General features: G+C 38.5%; 1 protein-coding gene across 4 annotated transcripts in view; it reads right to left on the bottom strand.

Annotated features, from left to right (window-relative positions):
* The window catches only part of LOC113504618 (RNA-binding protein Musashi homolog Rbp6), a 453,082-nt gene that overhangs the window by 102,437 nt on the left and 323,099 nt on the right, over positions 1 to 27,546 (bottom strand). For all 4 annotated transcript variants that reach the window (XM_026887011.1, XM_026887012.1, XM_026887013.1 and 1 more), the window contains exon 7: positions 878 to 926. In XM_026887011.1, the coding sequence (XP_026742812.1) occupies positions 878 to 926 (49 nt within the window). The remainder of the gene's footprint in view (positions 1 to 877; positions 927 to 27,546) is intronic.

The raw sequence follows: 27,546 nt of genomic DNA, 5'->3' as shown, positions 1-27,546 counted from the left end.
AAGCGTAGCTTCGGTTTTACCCTCACAATAATACAAAATCTTCTGCCGAGGAAACCGTATATTTTACCCGGGCGTCGATTTGTTATTTATTAGCCGGGAATAGTCGTAACATGGGGAGGGAGCACAATACCGAAAACGGTGCGCCTGTTTAGTGACGATGCCACCTCCGTTTCGCTCCGCTTCGCCTCAGTCGCGAAGCCACCACTATAACCTGAACTCTCTCCCTTTCCTGTTAGCTTACTTTGTTGGTATTAGAAGGGAGGTTCTTTAGATTGCGACATATCTGCTTACGCTGGCCAGCTTTCATTGAGGGTCGAAGCCTATATTTATCCGTTGCTAGTTAACCAGTGACGACTTTGTGGCGAAGACGGCCAGAGAAATGAGTCGAGACAAACAAAAATGATATGTTTCCGTGTGTGACATGCAAGCCTTTGGAAGTTCCGTTGTTTTTGTCGAGAAAAATAAGGTGACGCGGCGCTCGTGCGTGCCTCGCTTCGTGTAAGTTACCGCCAGGAAACTAATAATATAATATTATCTTGGTTTTGAATTCCCTTCATTTTTTACTAACTAACGTTTGTTTCGTGAGGTTTCTTTGGTTCTGTATGATTTTCTAAGCTCCTATTAGCTGGGTATAAATGTAAAGCATTTTGTTTATACCTATTATGATTCTTATATTGATGTACAATTAATTTACGAGAATACCTATAAGTGCCTACCTCCTAAGCTATCATTGACATGGTTTTATTAATGTACAAGACATTAATAATTATACACAATATTAGATAGGTACTTGGGAAATATTGGGGATCTGATTTATTAGGGTCCACAATAGCGTCGTTTGTTGTATTATCCCCTCGGTAAAATAATGACAACTTACCTCTGTGCCTATTGGTTTGTTTGTCGAACATTAACATAGCGTCCTCGATCTGAAACAAAAAAGACATAATATTAACTTCAAATTCTGAAAAAATCGTGAGGGAAAAAATAGCGAAAAACAAGGGCGTCGTGCGCGATTTGAGCCCCGCCCCGGCAATAAAACACTCCGCCGTTGTAATAACGAATAAGCACCGGTACAGAGTAAACCACACGCTGCAAATAAACTTTGATAAGCGGGGGCGAGCAGGTAATAACGTATTCATAGAGAAATAAATGGAAAGTCGGCGGTTAGGACACGAACAATACACGCTAGCCGAGATGTGCTGTCACCGCTTGCCTAACGCGACTCGCTCGCACCTAAATTTGCCCACGAAGGAGCATTTTTAAAATTCCCCGTTCGCTAACAAAACAGTGATAAATCTGAAATGGAACGAAATTGCATCGTAAATATTCATGTTGACGTCGACGCGTGACGCTTCCACATACGTAATTGTACGTACGACTTAATTATAAATTCCTTCCTTATTAACTTTTCAGATGCGTATCTGATATGTCATGTTTGGCGGTAAAGCGAAGGGTACACAGCGGGCGTATGAAATGACCCACGTTGAAAAATGTGCGTGTATACAAAAGCGGGCAAGTTCGGTTTGACAGGCCAGGACCCGTGGGTTTTGTCTCGACGTCGGAGTCGCTGGCGTCGGCCGCTCCCCAGGGCGACATTACGCGGGTAGCTCGACACGACGCACTCCCGATGATCGATGTCGAATACCCGTAACAGGTGACCTTTCGCTGAATTATTCCTACCTGTAGAAACGTTTGTTTAGTGGTGATTTGTTTGAGCGGGAATTGCCGCGCTTTTGTTGGCCGACGGAGCTGAGCAACCCTCTTTTGTGGTGAATAAAAAAATAACACCTAATTTTCGGACATACACGGCCGCTGATTTATCTTTGACATTAATACCGTCTGAAGAGAAGGTAAAGGATCTCGTTTATTTTTTCTTTCTCAAAGTTTATCATCATTTTCGTTAGGAACGATCCTATTTGTTGACGTGTTAAAAGTAGTTTGATATGACGTGGGAGGCACTTTAAGTGACTGGATTTGCTTGGACTTTACTTAAGGGTTTAGTACCTATCTAAACAATTGTAAAACTTTCTCTGAGGACATGCTGAAGTTATTTATAGTAGAGACTTCAGATCTTAGTTACTTTGAGTATTGAAATCAAAGTAACTATGATTCAAAAATTATTAAATTATTTTTTGTCATACTAATACCTACATACATTATTATTATTACAGGTTATATCGACTGAAATAGAACATAAGTATAAAGTAGTGATTGCAGGTTGCCTAGGGGTACATTTAACATGCTCATTTCCTTCAGTTGACTCTTACAACTTGCATGGGAAAACATACACCTGCAACGGGCTTTCCCGGTACTGAAATATATTTAGAACAAGCCACTTCGACTAATTAAAATCACTACTTATGTGTAATTAACTTTCCTTTGAAACTAGTTCATGGAAAATTAAAACAAAACGCAACAAATATGAAAATATAGAGAAGAAATTACATAAAAAGCCTAAAGAATCCCGAAATAGCATAGCAATAAATATCTATTAACTTACATAAACGATAGAATTTATTACTTCAGTCAAGGAAAAGCAAAATAGACCAATCGTAACACATTTTGTCATAATACGATCGTCCGTTGTTTGACCGAATCAATAAATATTATACAGAGAAAAAAATAGATTATGGTATATTCCTGCGACATAGATTGTGACCTAATGCGGTATTGTTACGGTCATTTGTGAGGCCACATCGCATCATTACCTTCTTTCGCATTTGTGATGAAGTGCGTGCGACAAGGACGGGTAGTCCGCGTTCGGGGTCGTTCCCTGGGGCGACGTTACGGTGAAACCGAACTTTGGCCGTGATCGATGCGAACCTCAGAGGTGTCTTTTGAGTTAATGTTTGTATCTGATTACTGATCGATTTAATTTGGAGAGATTTAAGTTGAAATTTGTTTTCGATGGTTTCAGCTTTTATTTTACGTACTCGATTGCATGTTGTATATTAGCATAGACATAAAAATGTTTCAGGATTAACTTTGTATCGGAAGTATTCAATATCCAAATACAATAAAGATCAAAACAACTAGACCAGCACAAGAGTTCCAACAAGTTAAGGTCATATCAGAGACATTTATGAACGCATGGAGGCGTGACTGTAATTCGGCTTTTAATATTCGGCCGATGTGTAGCACACACTGGATCCTCTAACTTTGCTAATTCCCTTCGAACTAAAATATTTTTCACGCTGCCAAGTAAGAGCGAAATTGGAGACAACGCCGGCCAGAATAGTTATAGTAAACCGTACATGGTGAGAATAAAACACAGGATTTAGTGAACAGTATCGGGGTTTTTGCCAAGCGGTGTATTTTGGGTTAAGAAAAGGTCGCAGTAATGCAGGCCACAAAGCGTGTGGTTTGATGACTTAGGGAGGGTCGCTCGCAATGCAAGCAGCCGACTCAACATTAAAACACAAAGGTACATACACCACATAGCTGCGCACTTATACCTTTTAAAGAAGTTGGATTCACATAATTATCACAACGATTTTTTTTTTGCTTTTGAGCTTTATTTGAATGCTCATAACCAATAATCAAATAAAAACAATATAATTGACTAAGATTATATCTTGTGAACTACATGTGACTATTATTTAAATGGTATCAATGTACACGGTAACGAAAAGGGCAATTTTCTTTAATGTCGCAACGTTTGTGTTAAGCTGAGCTCTATTATTAAGTAAGTATTTCATTTAAGGGAGTGACGTGAGTGGGTCCCAAGGGAAGGCTGTCGCATTTATTCGCTATGCATATCTACACCTTGGTATTTAATATTTAGTGAAGGCGTTGTTTAAGTAGGCTTCGTATCTGGCTCTAAGTTTTTGATATGTATTTTTTATTATAATAGGCGATTTTGAGCGATTGGCTTCAAGAGAACGTTTTTTCTTTGGCATACTTTGAAGTTTACGTATGATTACTTTTAAGATAATTATTTTTGTGTCACCCACGATTCTCCTGCATTTCGGTGTCTTTGAGCAAGTGACTTGAATTTTTACGAAATTGCTTGCGATATTTAAGCGCTTAGTGCGGGAGTTATATTTAAAAAAAAATTGTAACAAGAATACTAGTTCTCTGAACTAAAATACTCCAAACAACATACGTTAGATTTATGTGTAGAGAAACACAAATCAACACAAATTTACATTCACTGACGTCATTACATACATGAATGCTAAAACAGCACCATCACATTTCGTATCGCGATTCATCAAAGCCGCAGTATCACGATCACACAGCTCACATTTGCGCGATGGACTAATATCTGAACAACCGCGCTGTTTGCGCGCGTGCATCGCAACTGATTTGTTTGTATGTTTGTCAGCGTGTCTCGTGACGACACTATGACAAATAGAAAACTGTATGTGTTTATACGCCTCTTCCTTTATTCCGAGATTTGAATAGAGAACAGAAAATTAAAATGCGTAAACAAATGATTACATTTTGTTTTTCGAAATCAAACCTAATCTACTCTACGATAAAGTACAATATCCAAAAACAAGTACACAAAATGAAGTTCCGAACAACCAATCGCAACTTTGCTTTAAGATGCAATGCAAATTAGATCCTAAACAAATACCATTACTCATTCTACAACTAATATTTGAAATTCGAACTGTCAGTTGGTCGGCGGAATTCAGGAACTATGCATCTTGTTACTTGAAGCAGACTTGAGGAGGTCCAGTGTTGGTCAACCTCACGTCAATCAAGGGAGTGTAGCTAACAATGTTCTTGGTTCGGTTGTATCGTTTGTAGGCAGCCTTCCAAGAACTTTGCTTATATTAGGGAACTTCGAGACGTATTTATTGTTAGGAATGCTGGAGTTTCGATGTATTCTCTGCTGACTATTCTTGGCTACGTAATCGGACTAAAGTTGTATTTATTTATTTGTAGCTGAATGCTTTTTTTGCTTTCTAAAATAACGTGCAAATTGTCTGCCCAAAATCCCATAAATCGCAATAAAAATATTCTTCGACAAAGCATAAAGCAAAAGTTTTAATTTGTTTAAATATTTTCGCGGGTAGGGTGTTCCCTCAGTGGCGCTCAAGTTTCGTGTCCTGGCATTAAGTTGCCCGCGGCGGCCTAATGGGACAAGCCACCTGCTCTTAAAGCCGACATAACAATTAACTTGAAGAAGAAAATATTAGTTGAGCTAATAGAGCCACTCAGATACACTCCGACCTCTGCCCTCCATAAATAACACCCCTTCCCGACCACAGACAGTCTACAATTTTGTCGTATTTTCGTAATGATTCTCAACGGAGAGAACTCCCCGAGGATACCAACGTTTTATCCTTGTGCTTTTATAGGCGAATTGATTGGGAACCGCTGGAAATAATCTCAGGATGGGATTAGTTTTCTTAGGAAAGTTTTCCTGGAGAACTCGGCGCTTTCTTATTAACATACCCCTTAAGTATACTTTATCGGACAACAGTAATTAAATATTAGAAGTCTTTCGACAGCGCTACGAGCGAGCGGGAATACGAACGTGTTTTGTTAATCAAGAAACTAATAATTTTCCGTAATTGTACGAATGTTTGTTGGTGTCGAATCACGGAAAATATTTACAGCAACGAATATTCGGGACTTGGATAAAAAAATACGAGGAACTTTTCCTAATCCTAGGATAAATTCGAGTATTTCATTTCAAGACGTTAACCTCCGCGAAGGCGCAAACTCTTGTATACAATCTCCTACTCCGGACAATAAACTTTATTTCGCTGTTTGTTGCATGGAACCAGGAAAATAGCGTAGCTGTCACAAAATATAAGTATAATATTATGTCAGGATGTAAAATTAAATCTAAAATATTATCTGTTTTGTTATATTTTTGCCCGTCATGGATATTTTTAATGTTACAAAAGTTACAGCGAATGTACAAAGTTATGTCGCTTATAAATATTTCTGAGCGTTTGGCAAGATATTGCATGTTGTTACAGTCATATAAATTCTACCCGGTAAGCGGACACAATGAGCAAGAACATTTTATTTAAAAATTGTTACAAAATCTGTGGTGAAAATAAGTCGCCTTGAAAAAAAAAAACAAATACCACAGTGACAGACTTTGTGTAGTCTATTTATTTTTGTTAAGTGCCAAGAAAGGTTCCGCCTACAGCTTACTTACTGTTTTTTTTTCTTATTTTCAGATAGCCCATTCAATATAAATAAAGCCCGCGTGATAGCCCAGCGTCAACTGAGAATCTTCCGTATGACATAAGAAATAAAACCGTATTTTCAACAGTGGTAAAACTTCCCTCACAATATCCATATCATGGTTTCTCTCTTACTTTCAATTTACTAAACTACAATCTAGCTCATAAAAACTCCGAACGTCAAACTTGGAAAAAAATTACGTATTCCACGATCCGTAAAAAATCTGTGAATAAAATATGAGGGAAGTTTACGAAAAACCCGAAATCGTTTTTTGTATTTGAATAATCACTTTAACAAACAAAAGTCGGCCGAATCTGCTTCATTACTTATTAACCTGCGCTTGAGTGTGAGGCAAAACAGGAAATATCGGAAAACGAACAAACCACTATTCATATTACTCGATTTATTAGATTTGAAAAGGAATAACAAAATACGGAATCCTTATTGTAACAGAAGTATTAATAATTGTTATGTGGTCGGCAAAAATGATTGGAAGTCACCGTGTCTCAAACCGTAGGAACTTCAAAAGACAAATCCATTGTTATCAATGGACTTGAATAGATGTCTCCAACATCAAAGAAACATTCGGCTTTGTAAAAAGAACTGTTCCACGCCATAATAACATTAGTTTTCTTTATTATCGGAGAGTAAAAGTAAATACCAAAATCCCGTCTCCATTGTTTTGTGCGCCAAATTGTAAAGTAGGTAATGGCGAAGTCACTTAGCACAAGTACACGCTTCTTTTTTAATTACGTGACTCGTCCGATCATGCAAACTGAACAAAAAGTCATGATCCATGCCCCCAGCTTTTAATTATTGGGGTATTTTCCAAACTTTGTGAACACTTCAAAAGTTGGGACCTGGCCTGGACTGCGGGCCGGTGTTAATTACCAACTTTTTAAAAACCGCAACTTATAATAGACAGCTTGGTTGAAAGATGAATGATGTGTTGGTTTCCAAGTTGCCTTTTTGCCAAACTTAGATGGAAATTTACGTAAACATGAATTATTAGAAATGAGAATTGGTTGCTGTACATTGACGTTACGACAAAATCACAAATGAGTTCTGAAAATATCTAACTAAAGAAAGAACGAAACCTAACCTATTCACTAGAGTACTAAGTACTGATCTAATTGGCATATCTAAGTACTTGTACTGGAGCGAGAGAGTTGTTCGACAGTCACCTGCTGCAACAATCCCGGACTGTGATTGAAACACTGTTCCAAATAGTTACTTCAATTATTCACGTGTACCGACTGTTACGTTGATAAACTATAGCTAATACCTAATATAAACAGCTTAATTGCAACCGAAACTTGGGCAGGTTCGCTTAATTGATTTACTGTGTCGGTCGGTATCGGATAGTATAAATACGTTCTAGATTATACGACCGAATGAAAAATGGCGATCGAGCGAGCGTTCGACGCCGCGCAAGCGATCGCTACCAGCATAATGACGCTACTGAAGTTTCACTCGTTAGTCTTATGTAGATTGTTGCCAGTCATTACCTATGGGAAAAGCCAGGCTTTCATACGTTCGCCTCCATTTTCGAAATTACTTATTGTTTACGAGACTCGTCAGAGTGGGGATGAACGCAATCTGTAGCAGCGCTTGGCATCCGACGTTATTTGCGCCAACTTAAAACTTCCAATAGACATATTTTTATGAAAATTCTGTGCACATAAAATTTTGCTCTCACATTTTATGTGTTCGGATTATCAATAATATAAAAGTTAGGTTTATAATATTACATTGTTGGCTTTCAGAATTCTACAAATACAACGGCAAAATTTACCCTATTACCGTCTTTTCGTATTGAATAAAGATATAATAATATTGTTACAAATCCGAAACAGCCCTTTCCAAAGAAAATAATTCTTTCATCATATCTGATTCGTTGAATTATGCCACTGACGCTCTCCGTCTTGGATACTCATCTTGAATAGAGTTGACATCCATTGTGATGTTTTATTATTACTCTGTGAGATGCAACGAGGCGGGTGAAATTGTTAAATCCTCACAATGGAGGTTCTGTCTTCGTCGGGTCGAGTGCGCAAAAGTTGTACAAGGATCTCAGTTCCGACGGGAATGTAAAGGGAAGGGATTAATTGTATAATCTTCAAATAAGACAAAGTTGAAGACGGCGGTCGGCGAGTGGGATTATTTATGTGTAGTCGAGGGTAGAGACGCGCGTGTGACGTCACGGCCGCGCCTCGCCACGCCACAGCCACTTCACTCGCAATCTGCATATAAATCGGATATCGATAATGACGTCGCTATCGCAAGCAACCCGAAATTCGTTCAAAATCCGATAAGCCGTGCCCGTGAAAGCTCTAATCCACAGAAGTTTGGATGACCCCCGATAGTGGATAGACCTAGTCTTCTATTATGTAAATTATCAGCCACATGAAACTTTCGACCGGCCACTGCGGTCGCTAAGTTTGTGGCCGGAACTTACGATATTGACTTAGGGCCGTATCTGTCCGAGGATCGAAACTAGTATGTAACGATGGATCGAATGGAATATCGTTGTAAACATATAAGTGTTGCTTAAAATTATGTTACCAGTAAAAATAAGCAGGGATATATATATTTGCATGGATTGTGAAAAAAACTGGAACATGAAAATGAGTTTTAACGTTTACTATGAGTGTAAAATTCCGTGTGAAAATGAAGAGATCGTTGTGCGTGCGGGGACGCCTGCTGCTGGTAACGATGGGCGCAAATGACCCGCGCGCGAAACATGACCACGTCCATTCCCCTCCCCCCTCCCCACACCCACACACCAGCGACTTTAACGAAAAATGCCACTTCCATATGAAACGGTACTGTTGCTTCTGTTTTTATTTTAACCCTCTCTACACTTCCCATCAATATTGAAATCGATTTAAGATTTTCGAGTTAATTTTCTAACAGATCACAAGTTTAGCGTCATAAAATGTGAAACTCTTTAATTATACAAAGAGCATGACCCTTTTCAAACTTCGTAATGAGACTCAAAATAAGAATTTAAATTTCAATAATTATTCATTCGGCCGGGACAAGTGGGCGATATTGCGAAGTTGCGGGCCTGCTTTTCCATTGACGTTTCGAAGGAAACTTTTTAAGCGGTCTTCTATTGAGTGCATGTAACTTTCCTTTTAGACTAAAGTACTAGCTGAAAGAAACTTAGCATGATTGGTCGTTCCATTTGCCCGATACTATTTTACCTGTTAAGATACTTTTATCATCGTTATAACTATCAACTTTTATGTCTTTGATGTACTTACATATTTACGTGAAACTCCTAATCTAGATGAAAACTTTGTTGGAACTTGTTTCAAGGTTAACGTAGTCGACCAACTTATCGTATTTGGTTTCTAAGCGAGTTTAGTTTGCGTATTGTTTGTACACCAGGTAGGCAATGGTGGATAGATAACGCGATTGGCACTTCCGACGTTTAATAGACGGGAGCACCTTCGAAAAGCGCCTTATTTTTATAAGGTATGGGCCTTGCCCTGACCCAGTTCCTTTTAATCCATCGCTTACCTATAAGGTTTTATTGGCTATGGCCCATAACGACCTACATTATCAACATCATCATCCGATTTTACTATTTCCAGTCACGTAAACTTGAACGACGAGTATAAACCATAAGGCAGACAAGTTTTCCTATTGGATATGCGGAATTCGGGGAGAGGATATCTAAAGGTCAATGATCGTAGCACGCGACACTCACGTACCGTACCTTTTTTCTTTTTCAATCAAATTATTTTATGACATACCTTTTCTTTGAATAATCATAATTATTAAAGTTCTTTGATATTTTTCAAAATGTTGTCCTGTATGAGTAGGATTCTAATACAAAACTCGTGTCTACTCACGAAAAAAATACATCGAATTACTAAAAGCAAAAAAGTTACAATGTTCCGTTCTTTAAGGGATTTTAGTACATGCTCCAGTCGGCTTCTAAGACAAATATGAATAGGGAAATGAATTATATGAAAAGCTCCTTCGCTGTGACGTGTGAGAGATTGCGTCGCTTTGCGTCGACCTCCAAATTTAACCAGTCGTTTGTGCGCCGCGCAAAACTTGCCTCGAGGTTACATTAAGCCGATTACCAGCGTCAATCAAAACCCGCCTTTTTTCCCAAATAACGTACATAGAAACCAGCAACCGTACTTTAACTAATGTCTTTATTTCAAGAGCTTTTTCGCTGTTATTTACGGATTTGTAATGTGCTAAGTAGGTATCTAAATGCTTATTGCTTTTGTAACAAGTAGTAATGGTTACGTCGAAACTAATATTTCCCGTTAGATCCTTAGAATAACGATACGAGCCATTTTCCGGGCGGGTGGTCGGCGACCGGCCGATCGAGGCGCGGGGGCCTTCACTGATAAATTACAAGCCTTAAAACCAGTGGCAGGTAATTCTGCACAAATTCCAAGCTTCTGGCCCTTCGGCTTGCTACAGGAAAGTTTCAACGATTACTTTTACTTGTAATTTATGTCTCAGGGTACCGATAAAACGATGGCACCGAGGAGGGTCACAGGTGAGTCCCCGCGGAATTTCCTCAATTTTTAAGACGACTTTGAAGAAAGGTTTCCAGGCATTTAACTGCTTAACTGCTATCATATAAATTATGAAGTTCGATTGCTATGTTAAGAACAAGTGAAGCCAACAACCTCGTAAATAAAATCAGGGAGATTTTCTTTGAAACGAATTGTTTTCGTCTGGCATAAAGAGCGAAAAATTACACACGTAGACAGGGAGAAACGAAATATTAACGTAATAGATACTTTCGTACTTGAAGAAAATTAAGAGGTCCGTTGTGAGCGATATAAGGCTGCGTATAAACTTGATTAATATTCGTTAGATGAGGCGAGGGGCGGCCGGGGAGCATGTAGCGGCTGATATATCGACTGTCATCTATCACACACAGCCGCAGCACGTTGCATGCGTACGCACGCGCCTGCCAACACCGCAAACAAACGCCTCGACGTTCCGAGCCTTGGCGTATTATGCCCAAGTTTAAATGTAACGGTTTTATTGATGAGTGTTATGATGGAATTTGAAATTAGAATGAATTTTCAAATGATACACTTCCATTATGGGAGTAGAATGAAAACAACAACGTTCATAATGTTATGATAAATAAATCCATTAAAATAATCACAGTCGTCCCGTTGACATGTATAAACAAGCACGTAAGCACGCGACAAGGTTTGCGAACAACCTAATCCATTTATCGGGAATAAAATAAAGATTGTGAGATTGGCTGGATCACAACGCACTTACACAAATTTCGTTCCCGTGTCTTCAACGATGAATAATAGATGTTGGCCACAGTTCGACCTCTGTATTCCTCACACACACGTCCACAAATAATACACGTATATCTTAAACACACTAAAATATTTTGCACCGATACAATATTATCTTTCCAACCCGAAGTGTGAGGATAGTGCCCACTGATTAATTTTTCGGGTCTCCCCTTTAAAATTGATACCGTTGAAACTATCCCAAACGCATTATCGAGGTATCTCATAAATAAATTTAAATGTTTGCTGAGAAATTCCCCAACACATTTATAATGTCCGTAAAAGGATAGGTGTAATAAATATCCTGTGGCCAAATGTTTCTCTATTTAAATCTTACAGCATCGACACGGAATTGTAGTAGGTATTTCTATGGACAACAACTTTATAATGAATGTCGTAAACGCTGTCAACAACATGGCGGTTAAGGCATAGAATATGAGTTGGAAGAGCAAGGTTTTGACAGTAATTGAATAACGCTCTAAGCTATGGCGGCCACATAGGTTTCACTTTTGGAATCCGCTTCGGAATGCGTGCATAGGAATTATTTGAACATTTACGCCGGTAATGTTGCGGTAGCAACGGATTCACTCCGCTCTATAGCACCGCACGAGATTTATGTACGGTATTCAATATATCTTGTTTGTATCTGCTCAATACGCAACCAACCCCAGGCTATTTCATTAATCGGAAAGATATCACGTACAGACACACAATTTCGGTACATTTTCGTATTTACAGGTACTATTCCAGATTTTTTCACACAACAAAATTTGTTCAGCGATAGGGAAAAAGCGATTCCGTAGAGTGTCGATAAATAAAAACGAGTGCCACATTTCGTGGAGTTACTTTATAAGCGAAGCACATCGGGCCAGCTCGACAACTGCAAATGGCGCGAAACGACAATTTTAAAGCACAACATTGAATATACATATTATGTATCTGGCGAGCGCACGTGCGGGGCGATTACTTGCCGCCAGCCTCCACCAGCACTGAGCGACTTGTATGCTAGCGCTTTTAACGCATTACCATGAATAATATATACTCAAATTGAAATGTCGCATTCGTGTCGCTCTAGCTGCCTATCTGCTCTCGGCGTGCGCCGCCGCCCGGCCGCCGCTCGGCGCCGCGCGGTACCCGCACCGAGCCTCCTCCTGTATTCTGCCCCTCGATTCGTTCTGCCAATAGGCTTTGCCTTTTATCGAAATCACTGAGCTCTTTTTTGAAAGGCTAAGTCGAATGGAGTTCCGATTGAATTTCATATCGTATTGTTCAAGATGTGAAATACAATGTTTTAATGGAGAATCAAATTCTCAGTTCGGAACGAAACGAAATTTTATTTGTCTTCTTTAGAAACAATTTCAAATAACGTATTCAAATATACGTGTCTCGGGTCGTTTTCACAGAATTATAATTTGTCGCGTATCGTTTGACTCCTTATCAAGAGCAATTTAACGTAAAGTGAGTCTTAATTTCCTACTCAAATTAAACGCTTGTTAAAGCAGACCAGAGATAATTATTACAAGATCTAAAGGCGAAGTAACAATATAATTTTGAAAATTACTTTCACCAAATAGTCCTCTCTTCTTTGTACAGCGCTGTGTAAAACGGAAGCGCCACAAATTGCCGACTTAAATATTTAATTTGTGAAGAAAACGGATTAGCGGGTAATTGCTGAGAAATTAATACGTATATACTTATAAACCGTAAAGTTGAGTCACCAAGAAAGCGCTGATAACAGTGTTCACGATGTGAACTTCGGTACATAATTTATAGAGGTCCCGATTAGTATTAAGGATTACGTGATCATTATGCGAATTAAGTAAGATTTCCTTGGAAACTATTAAAAGGGATCTCACGATCCTCGACCCCTAAGATCGTACAAAGCGAGGGTCACCTTCAGAAATCAAAGCCGGGCCTTATTTATGACCTGGACTGGGCTGTTCTATTTGGCTAAGATAAGTCCCTGTATTATACACAACAAAGTTTATACTGTTAAGGACGGCCACCTTACTCCATCTTAGAGTAAAGATAAGATCTCCATTAGTGGCAGATCTCATTCATCGTGTGCGTGAAGCCGGCTGAGGAGCGGCTTCGGCTCGTGTAATTACACTTACAGGGGCGCACACAAACATACAAGCTGAAATCTGATATTCGCCTCCTACATCTCCACTGACGTCCTGCTACGGATAATTACCGCATTTTTGTATTAAATCTTAAGCTTGAAAGGAACTTGATGTACTTCCTTTATCCAACCGAGGAAAATGTAATACCAATTTCATCTTCACTTTCACTAATTACTTATTTGCTTGGCTTAACTTACGACTGAGGCCCAACATTACTGGGTTCTCTATCTATATACTATTTTCCCGATATAACTTATACGTTGCGTTTCCATGTAACAATAAAATAGGGAAATCTCTATCAGCAGTAAGTCGTAAAGAGGTAAGCACTGAACCGGAAAATAGGTATGGGCAAGGCTGTATCCCAACTTTATCCAAAAGGATGTATCTTTTGGGTGAATGTTTGGAATGCCTAGGTAAAAACAATTTCAATTTCGAAGAAGAAGCTTTAACCGAATAAGTGAGCTTTAAATTTTAGGCTTTTATTACAAATCGATAGTAGCGCGATATTACAAGTATTTTCAACAACATTTACTATATCAATATATGAACTAGCTATTTTTACATTTTATGACGTCAGAACAAAATATTAATCAAAATAATTTAAAACAAGCGTGTAATTTCAATTACATACTGCTTTAAAAGCGGGAGATACAGGAAATAGTACTTGACCGGGACCTCAGAAAGCCCGTACTAATCTACAAGGGAGAAGGGCCTGGGTCCGCTTGACTAATCCGAGTACTACTACATGGGACAAATAAGTTTGTTTAATGCTCAGAAGTAAGCATTAGTGCCGAGTGTTGCGTCGGTGTGCGGGTCCGTACGTAATCAGATTAATTAGATGATTTTGCGGGCGTTATTAAAAGTTGAGCCGGCTAAAGCACAGCTCTGTTACCTCCGCCAAGATAGCGGGCTTATGTGCTGCATATATTTACTACTTAGCGGATATTATACGTACGCCGGGAATGCTCTTTAATGTTTTAGTATTTTCGACTGAGGTTGCGAACTCAGTGCCGTTTTGTTTGTGCGCCACAGTGGGCGGCTGGAATAATTCACTTAAGCTTAACTGGGAAAGATAATTAGGATTCTACGTCGGTTGATGCAAAATGAACGCGAAAAACAAGGTGGAAGATTTTTTGCGCTCATTCAGAAATTGAATTTTATATTTGCAGACGAAAGTTTTAACGAGACGAACCTATTTTTTTTCTACGTTAAAGCATACATTGAAAACAGCGATTTCATTTTCGTAATTAGACGCGAATGGGAGTGCTTCTGTATTCACATTGTACGTTTTTTACAGGGGTGACTTTTGTATGCAGTTCGATGGTTTCAGTTCAGTCTGGATGTAGCAAATGTATTCAGAGAGCTTTTGTATTATGCAACGTGTGACGATGTGGGAAACTGGCGGCCGGATAGGTCTCTTAGTAGCGGATCACGGCCCGCTGGACATGGAACGCGCGACCGAACACGGCCCGTGTGCTGTCAATCATAAAACAGAAAAAAGTCGCTGAAATTCCAGTGGCTAACCCCCTGTTTAGTATAGACCGACAGGCGAACGCGCCAACCTTTTATCACAAAGCCGGGTGCAACTGAAGTTACACAAAGCGGTCACATAGTAAATACCAAAAACATAAAAGGTTCGACCGCACGTTGCATCATGATATTTACTTTCCTTGTGTTAAACGTGCCTCCGACTTCAATTGTGTCGTGATTTTTTTCTTTGTACCGTTCGTTTTAAAGGGCGATCAGAGGCATTCGCACGTGTGTTGGAGCTGGTCCGATAATTCGCAGTATAGCGATTCGTCTAGTCCATTCTTTTGTTATTTCCTCTTTGTTCCCCATGAAAGGTGACTGCATTGTTTTCTCGCTGGAATGGTTCGAGATTGCGCTAAGAGTCGAGATTAGTGACAACGTGACGCGTGTGTGTAACTACCCTAATTTAGTTTCGATAATGCTTTAACCACACGAAAGGAAATGGCCATTACGTATTGTTCCCTTATATTGTACTATAAGTTACGCGTTATTGTTATTTTGTACCATTTTGTTTCAAAATATTCATCTCTAAAAAGGTTTTATACCTCATATTTTCTGCTCGCTTAGCTGGGTTACCTTTGAGACGGTACGTTTTGGTGTCTAATAAACACGGAGAGATTATATTCGAAGCAAATTATGTAAATCTTCAATTGAATAATGTTTCCTGTCACCGGACATCTTATATTCATGATGTGGTGGTGGATCATGGTTTACAGGTATAAATATTTGAATAACTTGATTACAATCGAGTCCCGTCTTAGTATACGGAATATTAAAGCCTTGATATTTCAGTTTTCATCCGAAATATTCTCACAAAAATACAACTTGTCTTTTAAAATCAAATTATCTTCCTAGAATTTTCTAATATACGATTGAATTCAAAATCCAGCTACGCATGAAAAAATCCACAAAGGAACACAACGGTTTATTTAACTTAGGTAGGTACATCGTGAGTGGCACGCGGCATTATCGTCCGATGAAATGGACAGTCCGGCCCCTTGAGGAGCAAAGGGTTCGGTTGCCAAGGCACTCAATAATTGAAGTCGTTGAAATTCCGAGCGGATTGTTGCGGCGGCACCTGCGGCGCGGGGTGCGGGGAGGGGTCCGTTTAACGGGAAACAATAACGTTAATGTTTATTATAATGCCCGATTTATTGGCGATTCTCATTTATGGTCCGCACTGCGAGTTAAACTCGCGCGGGCTTATTAACGCACCGCACGCGCCGCGCAGTTCATTTTACTGCGCGGTCCAGCTTAACGGTCCGACTGTAGCTTAATTAAAACTAAAACGACACTGTAAATACATCGATCTCGCTAATATTCTTTATAAGCGAGGTGATGAGGTGAGCCGAAGGTTTTTGCGATGTAATGATCGCGAATAGAGATGGGTATCGGAGCGGACTCCAGACGAGCGTGGTCGCGCAATGAATAATAATTAAACGGGCATTATAATGATTGAGGTGAGCCGTTTCTGAGGTAATAGCACGCGTGCCGCGTTAAGCCTGCAATTATTGGACTTCGTAAGTATCGCCGCAATATTTCGCTATTATATTGTGTTGAAATAAAGTCGTATATTATGAAAACTCATTGCCTTACAAAAGCTGTTATAAGCGTAATGAAAACCTAGCGTGAGTATTTCTTCAACATTTTTATTTACTCAAATTATTTTTGTGATTCATTGTTCTAAAATATGAAACCATTTATATCTAAAGGAATAAATATTTTAGAAACTAATTCAACATTAAATATTGAAATCAAGTGTAATTTTCATTTTCAACAAACTATCGGAAACTGAAAATAGTTCATTACGAACAACGTATCAATTTCATATTATTGAGTTAATTCTATGTGCTATCATAGAGGGGAGCAGTAAAAGCCTATTTCATGGTTCGGTACCATTTAGTTCCTATTACTTCCCATCAACTGTGTGGACACGACAGCGTGAACTGTAACTATGGATCCGGACGATAATTGTCAATCATTAGATTCATCAGTCAGGTGTACCGGGTTATGAGTAAAATATTAATAAATAATGTAATTAACTCCCGGCGGCGTCGCGTCTGTGTGCACATTATGTCCTATGACCAAATATGATAAAACGTGTGGCCACTCGCGTGTTGTTCAGGTTTCGTATGACAACACTTTTAGATTTAAAAATAAATGTTTTAAAAAGCATTTTCGATCGTCAATGAAGACAAAATCAAACCTTTTTTATTCTTTTTATAAAAGTTGAACAAAAGCAGCGTAAATTTCAAATCGAAAACAAAACACTATCGTGAAACTACAAAAGAGAAAGTCCATGGTACATTCGCTTGAAAGGATAATCGTTCACACGTAAGGATTCCTTGAGGGTGTGGGTAAGCGAATTTATGTGCAAATACACCTTGGGACTGGCCAATGTGCTAATGAAAGGTAATACATTATTCAACCTGTGAATTATACATTGGCATGTAAATCGATATTTGCACCGCGTAACCACAATTACAGAATCTGTGAAATTACTTGTAGGACCGAAATGTAGTAAGGCGATGTTAGCAAATATGATTATTTAATAATAATATGGAAATTCTACGATTTCCTAGATCTTTGGGTTCAGTTGCTTGCGGATTGAGGAGTCTTTAGAGGAATGAAGGAAATGTTATATTTGACTTAAGATTTGTCTCCGATGTAAATTTTAGTATTTAAGTTAAATTACTCGACAAAATTTCACATTTATGCTTCACAAATATTTTAATACCTTACATACATGAATATTTCAATATTTGAAGTGTAAAGCTAACTATAAAACCAGTTTTATTGTACAAAATTCATGTATTCACACTATTCCAGGCTATTTTCCCTGAACAATCAAAGATTAAAACAGCTGAGCGGTTTCAGATATTATTCAAAATGTAAACTTAAAATTCTCTCTTTATGCTGTTAAATATTTGCAGGCAGTATTAAATGTTTCCACTATATTAACTTACACTAAACGAATAGAGAATGTTTGTTCTGTATTCCATAACTGTTATGCCCGATCGTATAACTAACTATCTGGAATATTTTATTCGGAAACAAAATGGGAAACCCAGTCGGGCGCCGTGTACGGGCGTTGATTAGTCCGGTCGAAACAAAAACTATTCCCAAACCAGACGCAGCAAACGAAGTGGAAAAAGTCGATATGAGAGAGGTAGGACGATCTGATTGTAGAACGTAAACGGCAATCGTCGAGATGCGTTTCACAGTGAATGCGCACCATTTTTAAATGATTACTGTCCCCAGTAGCGGCGCTGTGCCCACGAACCCTGCCTACCCCACACTCATAACCATTGATTGGCTCTTGCACAATCGGACCGCAGCCTGCCGCACGCACAGTTACAAAGAAATGTGAACCAATTTCAAAAAGAAATACGACATCCGAGATTTTCATTATCCCCAGCTATTTTTCTATTCTTTTTTACTCTGTGACGTTTTATAATGAGCTGCGGTCTCGAATTATTCAGATTAAAATACAAGACATTGCTGCCATTAGGTAAGTTTAATAATAGCGTGCATTTTAAGTGTTACAAATCCCGTACATTCAGAGTATTTAAAGTGTTTCGAAGCAGCCAAATACCTAAGGAAACGTTAAGAAATAAATTAAATTAACCGAATAAAGTTTAAGTGGAAATAAATGTTTGGCATTGTAGTTAAATATGGAGTAACATACACGCACGTAGAACCAAAGCCGCTTTGTTGATGGAGTAAATCCTCTATCAACACGAAAAGGTTTTACTAACGCTCAACATGGGTATGAATTTCTATATCTATTATTTGGCAACAATACCCCAGAGTAAACTCGACAAAGACAACACGCCGCTATAAATAAAAACGTATCAAATAACTGAATAAAATGAAAAACCGTCAGTTGGGAGAACGAATTCATTCGTCGGATATGTAAAATGTTAAAGCATTCATCTATCCGCAGGTCCGCACACCGGAATTCATGGGCGAATGTGGAGCATGCAAACTGCCACGTCAGCAAACCTCGCCGCATCAAAACAACAAGCGGCACATTTGATTAAAATAAATAAAAGGAATCATAGGACGCGAGCGCGCGCCCGCCGCCCCACAAACATTCAAACGTATCAATGTAACGCGCCCATCAATATTAAAACAAACTCAACTGTATGAATACAATATTCGGGCCATAATTTAAACAAAAAAGCGTTTTCGAATTACACGCAAGACCATCAAGCAATCGTACCCTACCATAATCATGTGTAATCGTGTGTACGTGAATATATCATGTTAATACTTGAAGTGCATAGCGTCGTAAATATCCGCGGAACGCATGTCGAACTGGAGAGAGACGCAACACTCTAAAATGGCACATCTATTCTAAACGGAAGCTAGAGTATCGAGTTACAAATCGTACAGAAAATCTAGACATTGTTGGCGGAGCTCCAATCGAGAAGTGATCATATCTGTCAATATTCTTTGAGCATACGATGCGTTTAAACCCGTTCGATTACGACAGCATTTGAAGTAAAAATACGAAAATCAAATTTATATAAGTTTAAAAGAATTATTAAAATCTCTGTTCAAAATCCTAGTAAAGTACGGCCTTTTTAATCTAATTATGACAATTCACTGAGTTACCACTTCGCGGGGTCTCGACAATTTCTTTTAATAACTTGGCATTTTGTTGGGGTCTAAAACAACTTTTTAATTAAAGATAATCAGGCTAAAATGACAACAATAACGCCGCGTGACGGAGGCAGACGGCAACTTCATAACAGTGATGCGGCCCAGTTGAAGTGCCATCGCGAACAACACGTTTTATTGGTAATTATAGCAAGTGGTAAAACTTAACTTTGTGGCGAAGCGCTCGGCACGAGAAAATGCACATTTGTGGAGTTTGTAGTCGTGAAATGGATTCTAGTTTAAAACAGAAGGGGTGCTTCCACTGAACGTAGTTAGGTGATATTGCTCTCGTTAGAGTGTTGCGGCGTGAGGGCTCTCCGTATTATATGAACTGTGCACCTATACGAAACCCGGTTCGCGTGGATTGCGGCGCTCGGCACCTTTGCGCGCCGCTCTAAGTATGTACATAGACGACAATCTAAACAATTTATTCAAACAGTCACAGTCGGTCGTAAACTAGGTACTCGCATGTTTCGGTATACCTAGTCAGTGGCTCGGTGCAACGTTACCCGTATATTTACAGCGCTGTCGAGTTGTCAAGTTGCGCGGCAACATTTGGCCGACATTTACATACAATTTCATATTCATATCAGAATTAGGTGGCGGGAGGTGGCGGCACTCGATGCCGTGCGACGGGGACGAGACAACTACGGAACTAACCAAGTCTGCTGACTTGACAGCGCGACACTAAATCAACTATTTTGCGGTTCCAGTTTTTGTGAGAATCATTTGCATATGAGAAATGATAGATTATGTCTGTATGAAGAATTACGATGGACAAGTATGGATAAGTGTTAGTTAGAACCAACCTATTGACCTTATTGTAAATGAAATAAGCTAATTGTTAACTTGTTTAAACATATTATGATTATTGTTTAATAGGTCATCAGTCGTCATCAAAACACAAACTCTACCGTAAAATAGTTAACTCATAATTATGCTTCAGTTGAATAATATGCTCAGTAATATTTATATTATTAACTGAGTAATTAAAAGTCGAACTGAAAACTCGACGGCTTTATTTAGCGTCAGTAAGTAACAATAACTTGTGCATTGCTGATGCGAGCAAGACTAACAAAAGATAAAACATTGCAAGTTATATTGAATAAAAACTTAAGTCTTGCATACTAATGCTAAAATTTGTATTCGCCTGAGTTTGCTTGACTTTTCATTAAGTTTCTCGTTTCGTGGGGCGAGAGATGAAAATCAAAGTAATCATTAACTCTGATTAAGCATCTAACAAATCGCACTTGCCATCCTTTCTTTGTTATTTTAACTAATTAGAGATCGTTTATCCTCGATCTCATTTGAATAAACACTTTGTTCAAAAAGTTTAGTTTCCTGACTATAGAATCGTTGAGACTACCTTAATTATGTGTGTATAGACGACTCAAATATCCTATCAAAAGAAACTTAATCTAAATCTCTGTAATTGTATCAAAACTAAGTCGAATCAAATTTTCCTCTAATTTTAAACGTCAATGCAACTTCATCACTTAAAATGTAACATGAAAGATTGCAAAACAACATCTACATTAACAAATAAACAACCGTTCCATTTTAGTAAAAAGTGTGCCTTGAGAAAAATGGGATGCATTCAAGACGGAGCCTAAGTAAACTGCTCACAATACAACAGTCGATGTGACGGAACGCCTCGCCGTCGCGAACCGGTATAAAAGTGCACTTTAGTTAGGAAAAGACAGGTACTCCGTGTGCATTAGGCGAATTAAAAACTTTTTCCTTGCGCAGCTCTTCATTTGTTTTCAAATGTAAAGGCGGAGCGCGTCGCGTCGCGAATCACGTCCAAAGAGTTGAAATCAAACGTTTCTAAGCGTGGGCTTCAAACGACGCGAAATGAGCACGCTCAAAGTAAATGCATCCGTATAGCTTGCAAAACGGCCGTGAGCAGGTAATCGCAGCGATCGGTGCAGAAATAAGTTTGATGTGGTGGGCATCGAACTGTGCAATCCCATTGCATGCGGCGTACACTAAAATATCTGTTTATGTTGACGGTTATATCATGTACCGCTGGGACTCAGCTTGTTTGAATATGTTTTGATGTAAATGCTCGGGGAATCGGAGGCAATTAATTTTAGTAAAGTAGTTTTGGTTTTATTTCTGACTTTTTTTCAGCCGTGTTTAAGCAGTAGATTAGTCTAATTAGCTTTGATTTGTGAGGCTACATTCTAAATTCTGTCATAGTAAATTTATAGCCTAATCAGAGAAACTTAGTGCTGAAATGTATCCCTAAACATTAAAACAATAATGCTGCAAATCCCAATGATAGTACTGTTGTATAAAACTGTTTTATTGATAGGATCAAACCTAAACTGTAACTTTAACACAACTATTTTGTAACTCATAAAATATTTAGTTACGTATAAAACCGCAACGGACGAACGCGAACCTTACCTTTGAAAGCCGTAACTGGCTATTACACATTTAGGATAGAAAACCTTTGGCAAGAATTACTAAGGTCAAATGTAATAAATTTAGTTTTAGCCCGCAAACTATGTGGTCGGAGATTTTGGGGGTAGGTCCGCCTTTTGTTTCGTCGATGCCTACTTTATTCCATGTAATCCATTAAGACACATAACGAATAGTCCGAGAAGGGGATTTCATTGACAGCCCTCTTAAACGCGGCAAAGATTTGTAATGTGTTTACGAAACCCCTTTTTGTAGGACACTTTGGGTTGGGATGCGGTTTTCTAAAAGGCTATTTGTTATGATTTCAAACAAGGTCCTGTCAGATAAAATGGCTTTTGTTATTTATTTTCTGGACCGGATATTTTTAAGGCATTCTCGAAAGACGGAACGAATGTTTGGTTTTCTTATAAATCGGTGGCAGTAAAGATTTTCAGGTTATTTGGCTATTATCGATATTGTACAGTGGGACCTAAACTAAACCCTCTACGTAGACAAGATTTATTTTTATTTCTTACCAATACGTAGTCGAAATTGAAAATAAAAATGGTAATTTGAAATGGACAATAAATCAAATGTGAATAAAGCAATGATATCCAGCAGCCGAAAATTATTAATGGATAAAACTTTTTGAATGTTTCTATCAAACGAAATCGCAATAAATAATAAATCCGTAAGTACACAAAGCTCTCCACAGCGTTGTTTTTAAGTTCAGAGAAGATGTTCCACAGAATAAAAATAAATCACTCCCAACGAACTTGCACAATTGCTTTATGTTTTTCTCGAAAAGAAACAGAAAAGTAATAACTTCTCAACCAATTACAACACTCTAGTTACATTAATCCAGTGAACCCGGCCATTTCTTCCGAAAAGGAAAGTTTCAAAACAACTTACCCTCGAAAAGAATCCCGAAAAAAGCATAAATATCAATGGTGAGGAGGGCTCGAAGCGATCTGAGCGAGATGGGGACAAACACACGACCGAATGCGTTTTACGACAGATGAAACCGAGATTCGGAAATGATCAATATTATATTCCTTCTTAACAGAACAAAAATATTCCCCGTGAAACTCGATATCAAAATAATGCCACAGCTATTACAGGGAATACAAATTACTATGTAGAAAAACGACTCTAACCGTCAACATTATGAAATCGTTAAAATTTTTCCCCTGTGTACTGTTACATGATTTCATTAACGTTTATTCGCACGCACACAAAACCCGCTAAATAAAGCCTACACTTTGATATGATAATAAATTAAATAAGCGTCATAAATACCACCACCGAAATTAAATTAACGGATTATTTGCGTACGCAAATGTAAAGTAAGTGATTAAGCGTTTCCAACACGTGTTCGCTCCCAAAAGACTAATACGTTATGTGGCATAATTACTTTAGGTAAAGCGGCGCGCCAGTTTAGGGTAAGATGAAGAAGAATCGCAGGTGTAAACGGCCGCCTATTGCGCTTTCCATCACGGCCGTAACCTCCGGGTAAGCTCGGCTCCCACGAAAATCAAGCTAAGATATGAGACCGCGCGGTCGATTTTGGCTCGCACCGCTCATTGCTGTGGACTACGACCGCGTAGCGCGTTTGCGGTACGACCATAGCCCGGACAACAGAACATTTAGAGCCAATTCCCGGATGGCTTGTTGTATGAACAATTAAGTGTGCCAACCTGCTCCGCTCGGGAAGAAACGTAATGAATGTTTACTGCTGCTAAGTGGTATGTCTAATGCCCGTATCTTTAATCTCTGGAGGTGTCCCGTCTCGCGATGCGGCGTCTGTACTATCGTTTTACATTACAGTTGCTCTCGCGTCTTAGATAAAAATATTCCCAATGCGATTGAACATGTGGAGCGATAATACGATACCGGAGAGAGTGCGCCCTCGACATTATTAAAATGATGTAAACACAAAGAGATACCCTCACCGCACCGCCATTAAAGAGCCGCAAACGCTTCACGAACTTACCTGTAATGATAAAAATAAACATATAAAGAACATTGAGCTTCATCGGGTGTAACAATATGTTGTCTAAGTCTGAACAAAGCTCCGTTCGCCATAATGAGCGTTGCGTGCGGCGCGTCAAACATGTAAGCAAACAATTTAGGCACGCCTGAGTAAATACGACTGCGAAATATCTCGGCCCGGCCTGAGTGCGGCTTTTCTCGAGTTTGCTCGTGGGCGGCTATACCTCGAATTTGCGCTGAGCGTCATCTTTTCAACAAAGCTTTTGTTGATAATGAAATACAAACACTATTCTTCAGTCAAATTCTCACGGCAGAGCGGATTGTTTGAGGCGAATGTAAAGGTTCTTTTCATAGACGTTACAGTTTAACTGTTTACATTTCTTTATGGATATTTTACTTGTGTGCATTTGTTTTGGCTTATTGCGGTTAGGCTTTCAAAAGTATATTTACTCTGACGTTACATTAAACATTGTTTAGGCTCGTCTTACTTAAGCAACTTTTGTATACATTTTTTACCGTAAACATAAAATACTATGAAATATCATTTTATAAAGTTTAAGCAATTAATTACTCGGGGCGTGAGAATAAGTGGTTCGGCGTAGGTGGGTCATATTCACGCTTAAAATACGACAATGAAGTTTACTCCGAGGCAGGATGAGCGGAGAATAAATTAATTTAAATTAACTAAGCGAAAAGGGCCTAAGAAATGGCCCCAGTTGCTAGAATCCGGAAGCTCGCTTGTATTTTAATAGCGCCGAAACAAAGGTTTAGATACAAAGGGATTAGCTGTGTTATTGTTTGTGTGACGGCACAGACTTGAAGACAATGAATCATAGAACTAGACAAAAATAAGTTGCTAAACAACGCATCCGCGATATTGCATCTAAGTTGTTTATACACGTACAACAGAATATGATGCTCCATTTTATGAAACGATCGAACAATAATATTGTTAGCTGATATTCTCACAAGAAACATACATTGCAACTGATCTTCGTACTAATTTAACTAACAATTTATTATAACTCTCCACACATCGTAAACGCCTTAATGGCTCTTAAACATCCAAAAACAAACCGCATTCAACACCGCGCAGTGCGAACTTGCGAAGACTTGTGAGGACTTGCGAAGTCTAAATAGAAACGCCGACAAACTCGGCATTAGGCAACAATACGTAGAGTGCACGATTGCGCATATATTAGCGTCTTGTCCTTTCGCCGGATATCTTGCGAAGTTCGCCGTGGCCCGCGACGATTTACATTGCTTCCGAAATGTAAGTTTCGCTTCCACATCTAAGTCTCCACCCGGCTATGCGTTCAACTATTTTGTGTTTACGAAAGAATGTAAAGAAGCATGACTAACGTTTTTCCGTGTTTTTACCTTGATACGGTAAGAAATTTGTGAGCGCTTTAATGTGGCATGAGGTTTTTAAATTGTTTTAAGCACGTTTTGTAAGTTTGCTACTTTCCAGTCACATATGAAATGTTGGTTTAGATTTTTACCATAACATTTACCCATAACATTAATATGGGAACATAATACCTACTGTATACCTAAATATATTAAACGTTATAAATTTAGTGGTGTATAACAATTCACCGGCATCCTGTTCCAGGTAATTTAATCATTGTATCGCAAGGTGTCTCAAAAACATTCAAATGATGAATTGACTTCATGACACCCAAACAGAACAGAAAATCATGTAGTACATTTTATAATACTAGTCCTACAGAATGTCACAAAAAATGTGGTTGGCATGGTAACCTTTACCACTCTCCTATCCGTATACGCATAATTTACACTACTGATTCAATTCTATGGTAAATAAAAAAAATGTCTAACTGTATTCCATTATAACTTCAATAATTACAAATTAAAAACATTCATAACTAGACGGAACAAAACGGTATTCCTATTACACATGACACAGTTACAATCACAATACCTGTACCGAGATATCTGTGTAATGTTTAAAGCAAAGGTTAACAAAGCCATTCTCATTAAGCTAACGAGACTGAAGTACTATCTAATCACAGCTCAGTTGCCAAATTACGCGGTTCACTGTTTAAATGTGGGCTTACTTTAATCTCGCGATGTAGACTGTAATGCTTGTATGCCTATTTTACCGAATTGTGGCAGTAACTATTTAGGACATGTTTGGTTTTATTAATTTGATTTATGTTGCCTTTTGATGATTTTCCCACGTTTTTTTTATCAATCACTTTTCTTGTTTATTGTTTTTTGTCGTTCCGATTGGATTTTTGTAAGTCAGTTTTGAGGCACTTCCCGATAAGTGAGCAGGCTGAAATTTTCAGGGTAGCTTTAAACCCGATGACAATGACATTTTCAACTATAAAAACGGCTCGACCGATTTTGATAAAATTTGAAAATCTATCAATTATTTTCTTTGTAATAAACGACTTCCGCAGTAAGGAATTCATTGCTTAGGTCGCGGTTTTATAAACATTCAAGTCACATTCACAAAGACCCAGACAAATGGATATTCAAACAATTCGGTTCATTAAAACTTGAATATTGTACTCAAAAGAGAGAGCTTTTTTCATTTATCGATTTTGCCTCCGGCTTAGTTTTAGTTGGTAATTGATGGAATTTTCTATTGCATGTTATTTTTCTATTTCATTTCAAATTATTTTTCATCGCACGTTTTTCGATCGGCCGAACATAACATTCATTTATGCTTCGTTTCTATACAAAATTAATAAAAACTCGATCTTCTATAGTCAGTTTTGTGTTAGAAATTTTGAACATACAAAATTACAATTGAAATCTGTGCATAGAGCTTACCGTCGCACTGTCTTTTACATTAAATAGAATACATTTAACATTGTCTGGTATCTCAAACATGTTTTGCGAATGCACGTGTTTATTTGGTGCGCCAAATTCAAAGCTGCCGTAAGAACACTCATTAATTCAGTGCAAGGAACGCCTCTTAAGATAAGGACTTGGTTACTAGAAAACATACGTGGTAGTGTGTGCGCTGCCATCGGCACAGATACGTTTATCGTTCGCAGTAAAGCAGTGCGATATGTCAGCCTCCATGGGCTTTGAATTACGTGAGGCATAAACCGGCCTGTTAAGGAGAACCACAATTTGCGCTAAGTGCCAAGAAACACTTCTTTATTTCGATGTCTTTGCAACCATTTTAGTCGTACGTGCCATACATTTAGTCGAAGTTGACGCGTGCACTACGCCTTATTGTTTTAATTTACTACACTTCTAAACGTCCACACGAACGTTATCTTTATCGTCGAATAACTTTTAAAGTCTTGCCTGTTGTCGTATTCGTAGCACTCTCTAACTTTGAACGCCCCACTGACTGATATTAGTGGGAAACAAACGGTAATTGTTCAAAC

Source organism: Trichoplusia ni, chromosome 22 (genome assembly GCF_003590095.1).
Source record: "Trichoplusia ni isolate ovarian cell line Hi5 chromosome 22, tn1, whole genome shotgun sequence".
In the NCBI taxonomy this organism is placed as follows: Eukaryota; Metazoa; Arthropoda; class Insecta; order Lepidoptera; family Noctuidae; genus Trichoplusia; species Trichoplusia ni.
This window is presented reverse-complemented; position numbering and strand designations above follow the sequence as displayed.